The 20,033-nt window shown below is 39.5% G+C and overlaps 1 protein-coding gene and 1 non-coding gene across 2 annotated transcripts in view; both read right to left on the bottom strand.

The window, feature by feature from the left end:
* Window positions 1-883: 883 nt before the first annotated feature.
* ELOVL4 (ELOVL fatty acid elongase 4) overlaps window positions 884-20,033 on the bottom strand; it is a 59,809-nt gene continuing 40,659 nt past the window's right edge. Inside the window, exons 4-6 of the mRNA XM_054024284.1 lie at window positions 12,309-12,480; window positions 8,356-8,483; window positions 884-6,151 (exon numbers count right to left, since the gene is read on the bottom strand). Of these exons, the coding sequence (XP_053880259.1) occupies window positions 5,876-6,151; window positions 8,356-8,483; window positions 12,309-12,480 (576 nt within the window). The 3' untranslated portion in view covers window positions 884-5,875. The remainder of the gene's footprint in view (window positions 6,152-8,355; window positions 8,484-12,308; window positions 12,481-20,033) is intronic.
* Window positions 19,746-19,849, bottom strand: LOC128835187 (U6 spliceosomal RNA). Its single transcript, XR_008444604.1, has one exon. It is a non-coding gene; the product is annotated as a U6 spliceosomal RNA (small nuclear RNA).

Genomic DNA, 20,033 nt, shown 5'->3' with positions numbered 1-20,033 from the left:
AATGAGGGAGCAAAGTAGGTATAAAGCACTATTAAGTCACAATTTTCCACTCCTACCAATGATGGGATTGTAAAGGTGTGAGTGACTATGCAAAGGACAAGGCCATGGGGAATCAGGCCCAATGTCTGTAAAGCTCTTTGAGATTCTCAGATGAAAGGTGCTGTATAATTACAAAGCATTATGATGCAATTACTAAATCACGTAGCTTTACTTTTTAATTTCTCTTTTCTTAGTATTAATACTGCAAGGAAAGGAGTGTCTAAGGCCCTCAGATGGTGCAAGGTTTCTCTCCTCAGCACTTTCTCCAGTGTACAATAGGAGAGAAGAGGTTTTAGTAATAGGCTGGATTCTGAGGGCTTCCATCAACATGATCATTATACTCAACCATTTCACTGGCTCCCTTTACTTATCTGAATTACTCACTCTCTTCTGCCCATGTAACCAAGGCACAATACTATTGCTGTTACAACAAGCTGGAAAAGCATCAAATGCTAACCCTGCCCAGTCCCAGCTTCTGCTGGCCTAAGCTGACATTTAGGACCACATATGGCACTGACTTGCACACTGTACAACCTCTCAGACATCTATGGGGTCCACAGAATCTAAGTTGAAGCCAAATTCTTCACTAAGTTTTCAGTTCCCTGACTAGGACTCCAAAGCCTCGGGACTAATCTGCTCAGACCCAAGTTTGGTGTAGAAAATCCCCCAAATCATAAAGTGGAAGAATGTGCCTGAAAAATGTTCCCTGTGAAGTACTGTGCTGTGTGACAAGTTACTTTAGAACAAAGGGAGTGATGCAATTAGAGTTGACAAGTTTTACAAAGCCAAGTGGGACACTGAGAGAAAAAACCTATCTATATGAAAATCATAACCAATGAACTCCTGAGCAGCAGGAAAAATAAATTTTATTTTAATGTTTACAAAAGCAAAGCATCCTATGCACAAGAAGCCTCCCTAACCACTCATTAGTTCTATTTACATGCATTATTGGCAAATAAAACAAACACACAGAAAGCAAGTATTTTTTCATTCTTTGGAAACTGAAGTAATTGGACCAAATTCTCTGCTGATGTAAATGAGCACAACTCCATTGACTTTAGTGGAATTTCAAGAGCTTATACTAGCAGAAAATTTGTCCGATTAATTCTGGCACCACATTGCTGGGTGACTAGAAGTCAGAGATGACTTGCTACTTCTCCCCCCTTCTAGATTTTCATTGCTTGTGCTTGCAACTGATTCAAGACATCCAGTAATAAATCTCCCTTCCATCCAAATTGCAACATGCCAAATTACAAGCTTTTATTTACAAGTTATTGCACCAAAGCAATGCCTGGTTTAACTTTACACACCATGAGCAATCCCACTGAAGTTGGTAAAGGTGAATAAAACTAAGCATGTTCACAAATCTTTGCAGAATTGGGGCCTGTAAACCTGTATCCATTCCCAACTTCGAGCACATGGTTGCCAGATGTACTAGAAGCTTATTCTGAGGAAGACTTTTCCCTTATCCCATTAACCGTGTAGTTTTCTTAAAATGCTCTCTACCATCGAATGGAGTCATTGGTCAGCTATCAGAGCATGCATGACATGTGATGTCTGTAGGTATGGATGACAATGATCCCCCAATTAATGTGCATTTGAGACATCCATATTTATTTTCATAGAATATCAGGGTTGGAAGGGACCTCGGGAGGTCATCTAGTCCAACCCCCTGCTCAAAGGAGGACCAATTCCCAACTAAATCATCCCAGCCAGGGCTTTGTCAAGCCTGACCTTAAAAACCTCTAAGGAAGGAGATTCCACCACCTCCCTAGGTAATGCATTCCAGTGCTTCACCACCCTCCTAGTGAAAAAGGTTTTCCTAATATCCAACCTAAACCTCCCCCACTGCAACTTGAGACCATCAGGGCTGCCCAGAGGATTCAGGGGGCCCGGGGCAAAGCAATTTCAGGGGCCCCTTCCATAAAAAAAGTTGCAATACTATAGAATACTATATTCTCGTGAGGGCCCCTGTGGGGCCCGGGGCAAATTGCCCCACTTGCCTTCCCCCCCCCAGTGGCCGTGGAGAGCATTACTCCTTGTTCTGTCATCTGGTACCACTGAGAACAGTCTAGATCCATCCTCTTTGGAACCCCCTTTCAGGTAGTTGAAAGCAGCTATCAAATCCCCCATCATTCCTCTCTTCTGCAGACTAAACAATCCCAGTTCCCTCAGCCTCGCCTCATAAGTCATGTGCTCCAGCCCCCTAATCATTTTTGTTGCCCTCCGCTGGACTCTTTCCAATTTTTCCACATCCTTCTTGTAGTTCGGGGCTCAAAACTGGACACAGTACTCCAGATGAGGCCTCACCAATGTTGAATAGAGAGGAATGATCACATCCCTCAATCTGCTGTTTTACATTTGAACAAGGGGCACTGTGAGGTTCCCAGAAGCCTATGCCTAAAATGACCAACAAATGCCATTCACATTTGAAATGCCTGGCATCAAGCTATAATCAGTGAAAGCAGCTTGGTTTTGGTGGTTAATCCCTAGAAGCACCCAAACGTCCTATTTAAAATTTATCAGTTACTTCTCAAATTGGGAGTACCTGTTAAGAACATATATAAATCCTAGTTTGCTTTAAAAAAAATTAAGTTATCAAGAGATGAAGTTTCACTATGGGAAATAGGGTTGAGGAGATATGTGTGGGGTCAGGTACAAGTGGTATGACAGCTGATTGGTCCAAAGGTTTCAAAATTTCTTAGGAAAGAAATTCCTTTCAATGGAAAAGTCCTAGTTGTCAAATGGTTAAATAGAGTCATGATTATATAAAAAGTGAATAGCAAAAAAATAATTCACTATACAAATTTTCAGCACTTAAGTTTTAATTTTGTGTATCTGTACACGTATTTTCACATGCATTCTACTTTGTCTACATCTGGAGCCAAATTCTGAGGTGCCATGGACAATCAGGCAAGGCACAGAATGGGCAAGACAGTGAGTTTCTAGCAGTGCATACATGTGCATTACTGCCTCAAACCTGAGGAGAGAGGATGAACTGCAAAATGTCAACTTTGGCTGTGTTCTGCAGCTCTGGCTTCTCAGACACAGGAAGGAATAGAAAGAAAGTAGAAGTATTCCACTCACAGCCATGCTATGCCATTCGTCAAACTGCAGAACGCTCCACCAATAAGAGACATCATACTCCGGCTCAAAGTAGGACTGAATCATACGGGCATCAATAGACAAGAACTGGATCAAGGAAAACCCTGTAGCAGAGGACGGATGCTGCAGGCTCAATGCTACCTCAGTGACAATGTTGGTAAACGCTACATATAGCAGTGTGCCAGGAAAGATCTCTATAACTGGCTTTGCCTGTGAGCCCAGCTGACATAAGAGCTGTGCCTGCACCTGGATTCACTCAGAATGTAGTTTTACCACCAGCAAGCTCCCCATTTACAATCACCAGCTGACCCAGAATTCCAAAGTCATAGACCCAAAATTCCAATGTAAGATTTGCCTAACTTCCTGCCATAGGCTTCAGCTGTTTTTATCCTTATGTGCACTTTCGATGCATACAGTAAGTGGGAATTTGGTTCCCAAATACTGGTCAACATGCAAGATGAAATTTTTATTTCAAAGATGTGGCAGAGAGATAACTGAACCTGTACCAGAACATTTCTCGAGAGGCTCTTTAGGAGCCAGAAGATGTTACATGTATGCATCACTTTATTTAATTTGGCTTAAAAAGAAAGGAAATAAAAACATCCAAGCCAAAATGCTAGTTTACTAGAAGTAGGGAGAATACATGCAGATTTGTTTGAGAAAGACCTCGACCCTTTTCCCCTCCCACATGCTTTATGACTATCATTACACAGAAATATACATTTGTACAAATCCAGAGTTTTTTTTGGAAAGCATCAAGACTAAGCCAATAGGATAATTAATGCAGTTCCAGTGCAATAAAGCCCCTATGCTCTAGCCATCCAGTACCCGGTCATGTATTCTGCTTGGGGGTAAGAAGAGGGCTTACTACTGAAGAACTGACTTCCAATTTAATCCTCATTTCCAGAACTACAGGCTATGTCCTCAAGTTTTCTTCCTTGCATTCCTATCTTGGTATTTGGATACAGAGAGAGTTTTTAGTAAAATGGGGAAGGACAGAAACATAGTAACAGAAGAGGTGTTGGTTTTGTTTGCCTATTGTTTATTATAGGGTGGATGGATAACTTAAAATTTTTAAATTGTGTTGGATATTTTAACTTCTACATACAGAGCTTCTTATAAATTCTTTACTTTAAAAATTGTACCATTTCCTCAGTCTAAGAGAGCTGACTAGTGATGCACCTGTTTTTAACCACAAATGTCAGAAACGTATCTGGGAACCAGCAGGACAGCTCTTGGGATCTAACCAGAGAACTAGGAGTTAAGAGCCCTACTTTCGAGTCCCAGTCCCATCATATTCATTGTGAGCTGGAACAAGTGACAATTCTCCATGCCTCAGTATCCATCTAAACAGAAAAGGAATAAGAAATACTGCCATGCTTTCCTCACAGAAGGAAAGATTAATCTTTGTGAAGTGCTATATAAAAAGGCTTTGTCTTCTTATAGCTTTTTTGACTAAGGAATGATAGGCAGAGCAACCCTGTAACTTAGACTGACAAGAGCCAGCACTATTGGAGGAATGCCAGCCAATCTACCTCTATCATTTGCATTAGGCAGTGGCCTGCAAACAATACCAGATGTGTAGTCTACAATCATCAAAATACTAAGATGCAAGACCAACTGATGGGTAGATATTTCCAGAATATACCTACAATGTATTTGCTGTAAAGACATACTTTAACGGCAGATTCTCTCTCCTGATGAAGTGTGCCTGTTTTCTATTTAAACATGACTGGCGTCGAACGCACGTAGCATTTGCAAAAGAAGGATTAAGTTCTACAGTATGTTCCCCCTCACCATAACACCACACAATCATTCTGAGTGTTGTAAGAGTTAGCACCATGGGTTTAATGCAGGTGGGGGACAAGGTAGAATAACCTTACATCAGATGGATTATTTTAGGCTATGAGATGTACTTTGTTTCATATAAATATATTTTTTTAAAGTTTTCTCCCCATTTAATCACATCCAAAATACCATTCCAAGCTTGCATTGAAAGGGACAGATGATAATTCTACAAAACAGGTGAAAATGTATTTTTTCAGAAAAGCAATTTCTTTCTCCAATTAGCATTAACTGATATTTATATTAGAAGACTCCATATTTCAGAAATTAAAGTTATTTAATGTTAAATGTTCTTTTCAGCAGATTAAGAGGTAGGTATATTTCCACAATAGAAGAAACATTGTAGCAGACACTAAATCAAAACAAGGAGAGTCTGATAAGTCAACAGATTCTGTTCAGCATATAAACATAACTGTGTCTTGAGATATCTCTAATTAATGATAAGAGAGTTTGTATTTTCAGATAAAAACATACAACATCATAATTTGGAATTTAATAAATTTCTGGCAGAAACAGAAATATTCAAAAGCTGCCTTTTTCCACATAGAAATGTGGGCTTCAACAAATCATTGGATCATTGGTAATATTAACCTTTGGACTGCTAAAACATGTTATTTACTGCAATTCTTTCTTACATTCACCAGCACCAGCAATCTAAAAGTTTACACAGAGATCATCAAATGCTTGATAATTACATAATTACAACAGAAACTTAACTTGAAGTATTTTTGTTAAAACAATCTTCATAAATAATGAAAATATCTGTGTTCTAGCTCTTCAGTAACCTAAGGGTTAATTGGTACATTGTGTTTCTTTTTTTTTCCTTTTTCTTTTTAAACCAAACTGGAGGTTCCCCACTGCCAGCAATGGTTAAGGCCTGGATAAGTTACTCTCCTTTTGCTTTTTCCTTTTTCTGCTTTTTTCCATTTTCCACCACTAGATTGTTTTCTAGTTTGTTTACACCGTTTGCAACAGCACCATTCAATATTTTGCCATTCTTAATGGGTTCCTTGGGCATTTTATATGTCCGATAGTAGAAGTTACCAAACAAGAAAATAAAGGTGACGGCATAGATCATTACACCCCAGTGCATCCATTTAGGGAAGGGACAGTCGATATAAATAGACATGGCTGTGTGGCCAAGAGTCACGTGGAACTGAATCTGAAAAAAATAAAATATTGCATAATAAACCATTTGATGCTATATTAGGTTTGACTATACCAACTTTTATTGAAAATACAATAATGTATTCATTATAAAGAAAAACACAATTCATGGTTTACGTAAGTAATATATAATTGCAATATTTCTCTACACTAACAAATACAAACAGTAGTAATACATTTACATTCACAGCATTTTAAGTAAGTTACTAGAGATTAGACTGCTGTTCCTTTACAGTATCTGTCATAGAATCATAGACTATCAGGGTTGGAAGGGACCTCAGGAGGTCATCTAGTCTAAAACCCTGCTCAAGGCGGAACCAATCCCCAGACAGATTTTTGCCCCACATCCCTAAATGGCCCCCTCAAGGATTGAACTTACAACCCTGGGTTCAGTAGGCCAATGCTCAAACCACTGAGCTATCCCCCCCGAGATCATGAAAAGCTGCACAGCAGCTATACAAATCTCAGTACTCTAGGAACCAGAACTCTGGTCTCAAAACAATGTATGCATATGCTGATTATAAACATGGGCACCTCAACTTCTGATACCCTCCAAACCCTGTTGCCAAAGGTGGCTGCACTCCCTACTATTCCCTCCCTCTACTGCTGAGGAAGGTCAAGCCTTCAATGCTTACAAATAATTCTTTCAAAATTTAATAAAATTATTTTAAAAAGCTCTTCCTTTCCCTCAGCTCCAACCACTATTTTTATTTACCATACAGAGACAACTATTGTAAAGGCCTGGCTAAGGGCTGCTCTACCTACAACCTCACACTGAAATAACAAATTAAATGAGTCTTAATTTAAACAGTCTGTTGTTTCAGTGCAAGTCTGCTTGTGGACATGTCTTTCAGAATACAAATATTCTATTCTGACTGAATTCAAAGTGTCCACACACAGACTTGCACTGAATTAACAAAAGGTGCGTATTAAAACTGATTCCGTTATTTTGGTGCAAGTTTGTGCATAGACAAGGCCTATAAAAACAACAGGAAAAAACCTTTTAAATTTTACATCTGCCAGTTAACTCAAGCCTACATTTTGAAGCTGATAAGGAATACAGAATTACTTTTCTGTTCTGAGGCCCCACGATTAAAAAAAAATATGGACGTGGATTGGCGCACGGGTACTTACTGTAAAAAGTAGCATATAATATACAACCTTTGGTCTATATATTTTAAAAGATTTATTATAAAACACAGCATGTAGATCATAATTTAATACCATACATGCTATCATCATGTACAGGGGAAAAGACAAAGTTTGGGCAAAGAAGAAATTATCTAAGAAAAATCTTTGATCTGTGACATTAAAAAATGAAAATGGGAGTGACTGCTTATCGCTTACCCCATTATATGCCACAGCCCAACAGTGATTGCAAGTCATTACCTCTTGGCTGCTGTTTGGTAGTTTATGTGGAAAGAGTAAGTGGACTCAATCTAGCACATTATGGATTTTTGTTCACACAACACAAAACCCATAATTCACAGCTGGAACCAAAGGACACTCTTGTTGACAGTCTGAGAAACCAGAAAATGAATAGACCTGGAGGCTCTCCCCCCTTAGAGGAGATCCCTGGTAGTTCAGAGTTGAAATAGCTCAGTAGGGCACCATTAGGAAACTGTCATCACTTTGTGTGTTGCACCTGCTCTGAGGTTTGAAATACATTCTTCAATCACCAATGCTGTTTCACTAACACTAAAATTCATTTAAAAATGTAAAAAGAACAAATGGAAACATCATCAGACCCTTAACTACAGTCTGCACTAGCAGGTGCTGCTGTGTAAATAAGAAGATTAAATATCGAACTTTACAGTGATTGTCTTTTCCTTTGAAATAAGAGATTACGTTAAGGGCACAGAATAGTTTCATGGTATAACTGCCTTCTGGTAATCAGGTGTTCATTATTTCTGTCATGCCACTATAATCAAACTGATACAGATTTGATTATTTTGCAAAAGCAAAATAACAGTTTAATTACTATTATTGGCTAATTGCATATTTTGACTGTTTTAAAGAATAATCAAAGAGCAATTTTATGTGTAATTATTTCAAAAGTCCATTGCACTTCTAGAAATACATCAGCTTCTGACTTGATCTGTGAATAAGTGACAGCCATCCAGCCTCGTGCTTGGCTGGTACACCTTTAGTTTGACAGGGGGAGAGAGAGAGAGAGAGAGAGAGAGAGATTTTACTTACCAATTGTAATATGGTCAAGTATCGTTTCCACCACAGATATTTCTGAAATTTAGGGCCACAGGCAGCTAATCCATAGTACATGTACATAACAACATGAATAAAAGAATTCATTTGGGCTCCAAAAAAAGCTGTTCAGACAAAACAACAACAAAGTGTTATTTTTAAACATGAAAACCAAAAAGTTACCTCTATTTTTTTGTATTACACAGTAAAAATAAAATTGGCACATTTTGTACTTAAAATCTTGTATGTATTGTCAGCACTAATAGTAATATGCATAAAAACTGAACTTAAGTTGAAATCCACATCTTTTGTCCATTAGACAGGTTTGACTATGTAGGCTTGAGCCTATAAACATGTACCAAAATTAAGTGACTTGGTCATGTGAGTAGTCCCACTAACTTCAATGGGACTACTCACATGAGCAAAGTTATATGGGTGTTTGCAACATGCAATACACCACTTTTAACAATCTATTGTTAAAAAAATTAACTTTAAAACAATAGCACTGATATTTCAGGATTGCCCTTAACATTTAATAATTCTTTACATTTAGGCTAATATTGCCATCTACGGATGGCTAAAATTAGGCACCCAAATACATAGAATGATTTTCAAAACAACTGAGCACCCAGCAACATCCATTAACATCAATGAATTACAGTCTCCTGAAAACCAGAACCACTTACATAGGTGTCTAAGGACTTAAGTATCGATGGACTTAATTGGGAACAACTCCATTTGTGGACACTCTTATTTCAGAATAAGAGTGCCTTGTTCCTGTGGGTTAACCCTAACCAGAAGTAGCACCGCAAATATGGAGTTCACCAGGAATATGTGTAGACAAGCCCTTAAAATATGGACTTGAATGTCAAACTTTAGGCACTCACTCTTGAAAATCTTGGCCTGAAAACTCTTCAGTAGAAAGCACTGTTTGATAGGATGCAACAGCAGGAGAGGCTGTTCTAGATTTGATTTTGACAAATAGGGAGGAACTGGTTGAGAATTTGAAAGTGGAAGGCAACTTGGGTGAAAGTGATCATGAAATGGTAGAGTTTATGATTCTAAGGAATGGTACGAGGGAGAACAGCACAATAAAGACAATGGATTTCAAGAAGGCAGACTTTAGCAAACTCAGGGAGTTGATAGGTAAAATCCAATGGGAAGCAAGTCTAAGGGGAAAAACAATTGAAGACAGTTGGCAGTTTTTCAAAGAGACATTATTAAGGGCACAAGAGCAAACTATCCCACTGAGTAGGAAAGACAGGAAGTATAGCAAGAGACCACCCTGGCTTAACCAGGAGATCTTCAGTGATCTAAAACTCAAAAGAGTCCTACAAAAAGTGGAAACCTGGTCAAATTACAAAGGATGAATATAAACAAATAACCCGAGTATGTAGGGACAAAATTAGAAAAGCCAAAGCACAAAACAAGATCAAACTAGCTAGGGACATAAAAGGAAAAAAAGAAAACATTCTACAAATATATTAGAAGCAAGAGGAAGACCAAGAACAGAGTGGGCCCATTACTTAATAAGGGGGGAAAGAAAATAAATAGAAAATGTGGACATGGCAGAAGTGCTTAATAACTTCTTTATTTCGTTTTTCACCAAGAAGGTTGGTGGCGATTGGACGTCTAACATAATGAATGCCAGTGAAAATGAGGTAGGATCAGAGTCTAAAATAGGGAAAGAGCAAGTCAAACATTACTTAGACAAGTTAGATGTCTTCAAATCACCAGGGCCTGATGAAATGCATCCTAGAATACTCAAGGAGCTGACTGAGGTGATATCTGAGCCATTAACAATTATCTTTGAAAAGTCATGGAAGATGGGAGACATTCCAGAAGACTGGAAAAGGGCAAATATAGTCCCCATTTATAAAAAGGGAAATAAGGACAACCTGGGGAATTACAGACCAGTCAGCTTAACTTCTGTACCTGAAAAGATAATGGAGCAAATAATGAAGCAACCATTTTGCAAAAATCTAGATGATAATAAGGTGATAAATAACAGTCAGCATGGATTTGTCAAAAACAAATTGTGTCAAACCAACCTGATAGCTTTCTTTGACAGGGTAACAAGCCTCGTAGATGGGGGGGAAGCGGTAGATATGGTATATCTTGACTTTAGTAAGGCTTTTGATACTGTCTCGCATATGACCTTCTCATAAACAAACTAAGGAAATACAACCTAGATGGAGCTACTATAAGGTGGTGGCAAAACTAGTTGGAAAACTGTTCCCAGAGAGTAATTGTCAGTGGTTCACAGTCATGCTGGAAGGGCATAACGAGTGGGGTCCTGCAGGGATCAGTTCTAGGTCTGATTCTGTTCAGTATCTTCATCAATTATTTAAATACTGGCATAGAGAGTACACTTACAAAGTTTGCAGACAATACCAAGCTGGGAGGGGTTGGGCTGCAAGTGCTTTAGAGGATAGGATTAAAATTCAAAATGATCTTGACAAACTGGAGAAATGGTCTGAAGTAAATAGGATGAAATTCAATAAGGATAAATGCCAAGTTCTCCATTTAAGAAGGAACAATCAGCCGCACACATACAAAATGTGAAATGACTGTCTAGGAAGGAGTATTGAGGAAAGGGATCTGGGGGTCATAGTGGATCACAAGCTAAATATGAGTCAACAGTGTAACGCTGTTGCAAAAAAAGCAAACATCATTCTGGGATATATTAGCAGGACTATTGTAAATAAGACACGAGAAGTAATTCTTCCGCTCTACTCCGTGCTGATTAGGCGTCAACTGGAGTATTGTGTCCAATTCTGGTCGTCACATTTCAGGAAAGAGGTGGACAAATTGGAGAAAGTCCAGAGAATAGCCAACAAAAATGATTAAAGGTCTAGAAAACATGACCTATGAGGGAAGATTGAAAAAACTAGGTTTGTTTAGTCTGGAGAAGAGAAGACTGAGAGGGGACATGATAACAGTTTTCAAGTACATAAAAGGTTGTTACAAGGAGGAGGGAGAAAAATTGTTGTTCTTAACCTCTGAGGATGGGACCAGAAGCAATGGGCTTAAATTGCAGCAAGGGCGGTTTAGGTTGGACATTAGGAAAAACTTCCTAACTGTCAGAGTCGTTAAGCATTGGAATAAATTGCCTAGGAGGTTGTGAATCTCCATCATTGGGGATTTTTAAGAGCAAGTTGGACAAACACCTGTCAGGGATGGTCTAGTAATACTTAGTCCTGCCTTGAGTGCAGCGGAGTTGACTAGATGACCTCTCGAGGTCCCTTCCAGTTCTATGATTCTATGAAAAATATTATTTAGATAGTAAATATACTTCAATCTTTAAAAAAAATTAATAGTTGCACTTTAGACATGCATGTTCTAACAGATACTATACATTTGCAAAGTAGTGATGGCCTAGGATTCCAAACTGCAAACCACACATTGCTACACAGCTAACATTGCCTAAAGGATTACTGTCATGCAGGAGAGAGTGTCTTTTCTTGCCAGAACTCATGGTAATTTCCTCTGCAGGGTAGGATACCCCTTGCAAGACAGTAATACTTTTTTTTGTCACCATGGACTGTAGGATTTCCCTGTAATTTCATTTGAAAATCCTCATGTACGGCTCAACCTTAAAGAGACACTTGTCAACTTGAATTTTCAAATGTATCTGCCTGCTTCATATAGCAAGGTGACAATTTTTTTAAAGAGGGAATTTGTAAAAACAGAATTTCAGTCTTGCATTTGATGCCTGTGAGTAAAGTGTTTTGCAATTCATAAAACTACAGCTCTGTTCTTTCTCCCCCTCATTTCACACAGAAGGTAGTTACACTTATGTAACTGCTATGATCCAATGCTGTTTGAATAGATTTATCATATAGTATTCAGTTAACTCCATGAAATACTGGTTTCTTTATTAATTCCAAATAGGCTGATTCTCACTCTTATGTCTATATTGCCTTAAGAGAAAAAGACAGTTCACTCACCTTGTCCTCCTGGAACCCACTTGATACCAATCCACCACAAGGTGAACATAGTGAAATGGTGATAGACATGAAGGAAACTGATTTGGTTAAATTTCTTCCTCAAGATGAAAAATACTGTGTCCAAGTACTCAATTCCTTTTGAGACAAAGTACCACCATAAAGCACCAGCTATCTGCAATATAGGAACAAAGATCCTAATGATTCTTAAATAAATAATTAAATGAAATTAAAGTTAATTACATCAATGTGCGGTGAGGAAGAAATGGAAGATACGACTAGCATTTTTGGCAGTTTCTATTCCATTTCTGAAAAATGCCCTGAATTCTGGGTTATTTACAGCAGGAGTGGAATCATAGGTTAGGAGAAGTCAGTTATGATTTAACTATTAAACATCTGGCAACATCAGAGCATTAGACTTCTTTGGATTTTACTCCAGCCAAGGATGTAGTTTTTTGTAATTTCTGAACATGGGTTCAATATACTATTTTATAAAGGCTACCGTATTTTACAATTTAGCCATCTATAAAGAGAAGCAGTTTACTATCTCTCATGTACTTCCTCTTTACCTTAGTCTCTTCTACAGAGATTGCTACTGAAAGTCCTGTATGCAAGCAGACCACAATTTGACATGGACACAGAAACAAGGAGGCACATACACCACGATATGGTTAAATGCAGAGGCCACAACTTTACTAAAACCCTTAACCAGTGAAGACCATTCCCCAATACTACCTAGCTGGGCTGTTCCAGCGTGGATTTCAACTGGGTAACAATGGTGCCTGATTCTACAAACTTGACAGGCACATGTAAGGGCAATACCCTCTTTACATGCTCAGGCCTGATCTGGAAGTCAGAGTCTATCCTGCTCCCTTCCTCCATGAAGAAAATAGGAGAATGGAGAAAAGGGGAGCCAAACACTGAACAAAACACACCCCATCATCATGCAACAAATTGCTCTGAGCTCATGCCCAACCAGCCCACTGGGTTACAGGGGATTCATATTTGACCATTTTTTAACCCACCAACCACAATGGAGCCCGCTAAAGTTGTGACAATGTAATTTACCTCGTCCAAATCCAGACCTCAGATATGCTGAATGGAAGATGAAAAACCCTACACAGCAGTTTGCCAATTTTGCCATATGGGAAAAATTCTTTCCAGTCCCCAAACAAAGTTTGACAATTACCCTAGCCCAGGGATTGGCAACCTTTGGCACGCAGCCCATCAGGGAAATCCGCTGGCAGGCTGGGACGGTTTGTTTACCTGCAGCGTCCGCAGGTTTGGCCAATCGCGGCTCCCACTGGCTGCGGTTTGCCATTCCAGGCCAATGGGAGCTGCGGGAAGCGGCACGGGCCCAGGGATGTGCTGGTCACCACTTCCCACAGCCCCCAATGGCCTGGAACGGTGAACCGCGACCAGTGGGAGCTGCAAATCGGCCGAACCAGCGGACACTGCAGGTAAACAAACCATCCTGCCCCACCAGCGGATTTCCCTGATGGGCTGCATGCCAAAGGTTGCCGATCCCTGCCCTAGCCCCAGCATCGTAAAAGATCTAGCTCATTCAATAAGGGTGAGTAAGGTCAGGGCTCAGGGCTGGATTAAGAACTCTCATGGCCTTGGGCACATACTCTAAGCCACCTCCTGAAAAAACAATAAAAAACCCCCCGAAACTTTGAACCTTCCTGATATGATGAAAAACATGTTATTTAAAGAATTAACAGAATAAGGGAACAAAACATGCACCATAGCTGACATTAAGAATTAGCTTTAGCTAGCAATTAATATTTACAGTTAATACGTTTCCTCAGAAGTACTGCCTGCTCAATATCGCATGTCAGTTTAGACACTAAACACTTTAGCAATTCCATGCAAGGACTGACAGAGAAAACAGATAACTAGTTCACTACAAAGGAAGCAGAAATAGAGCAATTTGGTTTCATGTACAGACTACTGCTGCAGCCAAATATAGTGGAATTCAGAAACAGTATTCACTAGAGCAAGATCATCTAGAATTACTACCCAACTTTGCGCAGACTTTGTCTGATCAATTCTTCTCCAAAACAATTTACAAAAAAGCAAAAATAGGCATTGATATCAAAACAGCTCTCTCTAGAGACCTGATATACACTATTCTAATTCTCTGATATTTCATAAAAATGTAGTATTTCATACTGACACTGTGTTCAATAAACAACCCAAATTATAATCAGGCTTATTTTTCAAGCTTTTAAGACTAATTTCTAAGATAGTAATTTTTGTTTTTGATAAAGACATAACAGCAAAAAAATAGCCATAGAGGTAAAGCAATGCATTGTAAACACAAATAACTGAAATGCAGTAACAAACATACACTATAATTAATAATGTGACATAGTGAATGGTGTGTCTGATAGGTGAAAAAAACAAATACCATTGCTATGGGCATTTCTCTCAATGTAAAAGCTATACAAAACAATTCATACCTTTTGTTTGGAGCTGTTTTTTTCTGAGATTTAAGCAAACTAAAGTCAGTGATTAGGTTGGCAAAGTTCATTTCTTGGACCAACTCTGTTCCCTCAAAAGCATTCAAACTGTTTTGCTGCACTGTGGATCTTGGTTCTTTTTTTATCCTATCCATCTTTGAAAATGACTGCTCTCCTTCACATTTAGTCACAGATAGGTTGAGAAAAATTCATAGGCCAGTGTCAACTTTAGAAAATGTAGACACCAGACAACTGTGAGGTAGCAGCTGATGCAGTGCATATGGTAATTTGTTTCATTTTGTGCAGAGAACTGACACTGAAAGAGTTTGTCAAGAAAGTTTTGGTCCGAGTCTTGAGGATAAACTGCTGTATATCTGCGAACTTCATTGACAGACACTCAGGGCTGCCCAAAGGATTCAGGGGGCCTGGGGCAAAGCAATATCGGGGGCCCCTTCCATAAAAAAAAAGTTGCAATACTATAGAATGCTATATTCTCGTGGGGGTCCCTGCAGGGCCCTGGGCATACGCTGAACCCAGTTTAAACAGGTCTTCAAAGCACTCATATAGCACATTGAAAGCATCTAGTCTGTGACGTAAGCAAGTTTGTCAGTTCTGACAAAAAATGTTTCAGTGCAAAACTGATGGCTTCATTCAAGTACTGGCTCTACTGCCTCTTCAGACTCACCCTCAATTGGTTTTCTTTTACGGGGACGACAAACTCATGTTGATAGTACAACAGATTCCACTTACTACTGATCCGGATATTAACAACTTCCAGTTACTAGCAAAATTTTGCCAGGAACCAATCCCAACCCAATGACTTTAATATTAATGGGATTTGGATATTGGCAATGGCATGCCACTTATTAACAATATTGTTTTTGGAAGAAAGGCTACACCTGCAGGCAGGTTTATGAGGTTGCAGCCAGGGAAGGAAGCACTGGGACATACGGAGCACCTGCCACAGGAAGGTTTGCAGGGCTGAAGCCAGGGCAGGCACATCCCAGCAATTCCTTCCCTGGCTGCAGCCTCGCAAACCTGCCTTTCGCTTATTAGCAACTGCCAGATAATGGCAACTTTTTTCTGCCATTTCCGAGGGATTGCTAATAAGTAGAATATACTGTATTCAGAAGTACCATACACATTTTCTTTGAACTGAATTCAAAATCCTCAAACTGTTCACATAATATCCCAACAAATGTTTCCAGGGAGCACAGTACATTAACACCAACACTTAGATCTATGTCCATCTTCTGTAGCTGGGTGCTGGTCAGTTTGAACTGCTGAAGCACAGTGTCCAAAAGAGTGCCATGACAGCTGTCTCCAATTGTTCCATTTTCATCTGAAGATAAGTTGCATATAAACAAGTGTCTGGAGGCTGATTTATATTTTTTGAAAGACCTTCCAAGGCTTGTTGAATACTGCTATAGTTTTGACACAATGGCTTGGTAGAATCAGCACAATTACACCACTGAGTATCTGACAGACTTTTGAGAGTCAACAATCTCTGGCTAGTGTCAGTATTTATGTTGTGAAAATGGATTTCCATCAATATATTGAGGCAGAGTGGAAAGAATAGAGTCACTGCATAGCCCCCCAAAAATGACTGCATCTGAGCAATTGTTAACACTGTTGACTCCGACTGAACGTAGTATTATCATACGGTTGTCCACAGCAGACAGACACATCCAAAGCTTGTTTTTTTTAATCATAGCCACCACAGCTTTGGCCATTTGCACATGTGGTTCTCAGGTAGTTGAAACTCAATGAATTTCACAATTATATGCCCCTCTGAATTGAGAAATCAGAAGATGAGTGTGAGCCGGTCTACATGCACTACATCAGGAGTTATATCAACAATTACAGAAAAATATTTGGCTTGCTGTAATTCTGCTGCTATAGTATTTTTAATTATCATTCCCATCAATTCAATGAATATCAGAGACAGCTGACGACATATAGGAGGGCTTAATTTTCCCCTTCTGTACAAATGTAGGTAGGTGGTCAGCCAGAAATTACTCAAACTGTGATATTAGTTCCAAAATCCCAAAATAATTTCTAATGCTTTCGGATTCTAATACATCATCCTGGCCATGGAAGCCAAACCCATTAGCACTTAAAAACTTTATAACTGCCACCACATGCTGAAGAACATCTCTTTGGTACTGTTCTTCTGAATTAAATTGGTGTGCCAGATCACAGTACACAGCGCACAGTCAACTAGTGGAACTCCTTGCCTGAGGAGATTGTGAAGGCTAGGACTATAACACGGTTTAAAAGAGAACTGGATAAATTCATGGAGGTTAAGTCCATTAATGGCTATTAGCCAGGATGGGTAAGGAATGGTGTCCCTAGCCTCTGCTTGTCAGAGGGTGGAGATGGGGATGGCAGGAGAGAGATTACTTGATCATTACCTGTTAGGTTCACTCCCTCTGGGGCACCTGGCATTGGCCACTATCAGTAGACAGGATACTGGGCTGGATGGACCTTTGGTCTGACCCAGTACAGCCATTCTTATGTTCTTAAAAACGGGACCTCTGGTCACCCTTCACAGTGGTACATGTATTAATTTACATATTCAAATTGTAGTTGAAGTACATTGGTATTCATCTAAAAACAGTCAAGCCACATATCAAAAATGCTCAAACCATTTTCAAGGGACAGGTTTGCAAGTGTTATTAAATAAATATGTAAAATCGTGAACAGAAATTCCTGCTCTTACAGTAATGAACACAGGATACATATATGTGTTAGGGCCCCATAAATAAAAAATGGAAGATGAAATATGTAAGCTCATAATTAAAGGTCTCCCATGTCTTCTGAGGCCCCTGTCCATTAAAATGGCCCTGGCAGGGCTGGAACAGAGGCAAAATGGCAGGAGGCCAGCAGAAAGCAAGAGCTCCCTGCAGTAAAAAGCAAGCAGAAGCCACCCTTTCCTCCACCTTCCTGGCAGGATGGCTCCACTGTTCAGTGGTGGTAGGTGTACTGGGCTCCATTACATGGAAGCCATGTCGGACAGCCCGCTGCATGGGGGGTGGAAGGAAAGAGAGAGAGAAGCTGCACACTCCCCCTCAAATACATAAACTGAGTAGGGAGGAGAAGGGGGATGTAGGAGGATATGCAGCACTGCCCCAGCTGTTTCTGCTTGGGGATGTCTCCCTCCCCAGCCTGAGCAGGAGCAAGGGGGATGTCTCAATTGCCTCTGGATCCATCAAGTCACACCCTGGATAGTGAGGTGAGCATTTTAGGTTAGGTAAAGGTTGGAAGGAGAAAGCATCACAGGAGCAGACGCTGCAGTTCTGCTTTGCAGAGTCAGCGAGCTCCCAGAAGGGTAACAACACAGTTTATTGTTGCCAATCTGCATGCTTTGCATGTTAACTGCTGAATGCCTGCTTCATCATCTCTGCACATATTTTGAAACCAATGCAGATGCTAGGGAGGTGAGGCAGACTCATTAGTTTATATGAACAGAGACAAAACTGGGTAATTTCTGTCATAACAGGGAGAGGGAGAGTAGATGAAAGAAATAAACAAAGAAGACTGCCAGAGCTGGGAGTTCCCAGATATATGGACAAGCCAAAAGAAGTTTTAAGATACATAATGCTCAATAAGTAGCACTTCTGTTTCTGGGCCAGGCAGTCATATATTTAACTCCCACAGCAAGGCTTGGCGTCACACCCATTGGTGACACTGTAGTACAGTAACTGCTCTTAAAGAAACCCTGGAACAAGAAGCAGTGTTTGAAGATTAATGTGGATGGCAGAGTGTGGAAGTAAAAGTGAGGTCTGGTAGTCAGACAACCTGGTTTCTATGCCCAGCACACTGTTGGCTTGCCATATGACCTCGAGCAGGTCACTCAATATTTATAGTCCAGGAGCCTTAGAATTCTACCTGTCCTGCAGATTATTCATGTCCTGTTAGGTGAATTCAAGTGAACAACACTGAATCCATTTAAAAGACATTCCCTTCCTGTAAGGCATGAATAATTTTAAAGATCCAGGGTGGTATTTGCCTCCGATTCCCCATTTCTCAGTGGGATTATGCCTACCCAGTTTTTTTTTTTTAAACAGAACCTCAAAATCCCCACCTAAAGGGTGCTACATAAGTAGAAAATATCAGTTGCATGCTCTGCTCAACAGCTATAAATAATTCAGTTTTGCTACTACTTATCACTTACAAAGAAGTTGACAGGTTTCAAGTGCTGTGAAGTCTTTAATTATCCCAATACCCCTAAGGATTGAGGTACGGCCTCTATTTTTATAGATGAAAAAATGAAACTAAGAAATGTTAAGTTGCTTGTCCAAGGTCAAGCAGCCACTTGGAGATGGGGATAGGAAAGCATGCATGTCTATGCTCTGTCCAATTAAGTAATATATCAAGAACAGTCAGGCACCATTAAACTTGCTTTGTAAAGCACCAAAAATGTAGGACCTAACTGATAGTTGTATTTTTGATAAAGTTGCATCTTAATATCAAGTTCAACAGAAAGAGTAACAATGAAATAATTCAATTAATAAAAATAATTAATTAAAAAATAATATACAATACTAAATATTCTTTAAACCAATAATGTAATTATTATAAGATTTCTTTCCTGGGAGCTTTCATATGAGTCAAATCTAAGTCTGTTAGGACACCAGATGGCCCAGAAAGATTACATTACTGCCTAAGATTAAGGGGTCAGCAACAGATCCAACTCCATGACCTCTGCACACTGCAAGCTTTTTTAAAGATGACTTCATGTTCACATTAACAATTTTAACCTAAGGCCTTGTCAGTAGTAGGTTTGTTTCACCAGATCCAAACCAGGGTAAGCTGACTGGTACAAGGCCTGTTTTACACTGGTGTAGTGCAGCTATGCTGGGATTTGCACCACTGTATCTATTCAAGTGAAAATGCCCAGCATAGACAGGGCCTAACTATTTTCAAAGAGTTTAAAGGCCAGAAAAGACCATTAGATCATCTAGTTTAATCTGAAAGTATGTAATGCTTCATGAATTTGCATGTCATCCTTGCATAGGTACTACACTATTTTTTTCCTATTTCATTCTAATTTTAATATACTTGCTGCCAAAACAAGTGCACACACACAAATCTTTCGTGCCTGAACAGTTTTGTATCACATATTATGTTTATCATTCCATTTGAAAAGCTATTTATTTAGTATAAGGGCAGAAACTAAAAAACAACAAAAAAAACCCCAATACACCACAGGATTCTAAAGCGGAATCCCTCTTTTCCTTGCTTTCCCTTCAGAAGAACT

This window comes from Malaclemys terrapin, chromosome 3 (genome assembly GCF_027887155.1).
Source record: "Malaclemys terrapin pileata isolate rMalTer1 chromosome 3, rMalTer1.hap1, whole genome shotgun sequence".
NCBI classification, from domain to species: Eukaryota; Metazoa; Chordata; order Testudines; family Emydidae; genus Malaclemys; species Malaclemys terrapin.
This window is presented reverse-complemented; position numbering and strand designations above follow the sequence as displayed.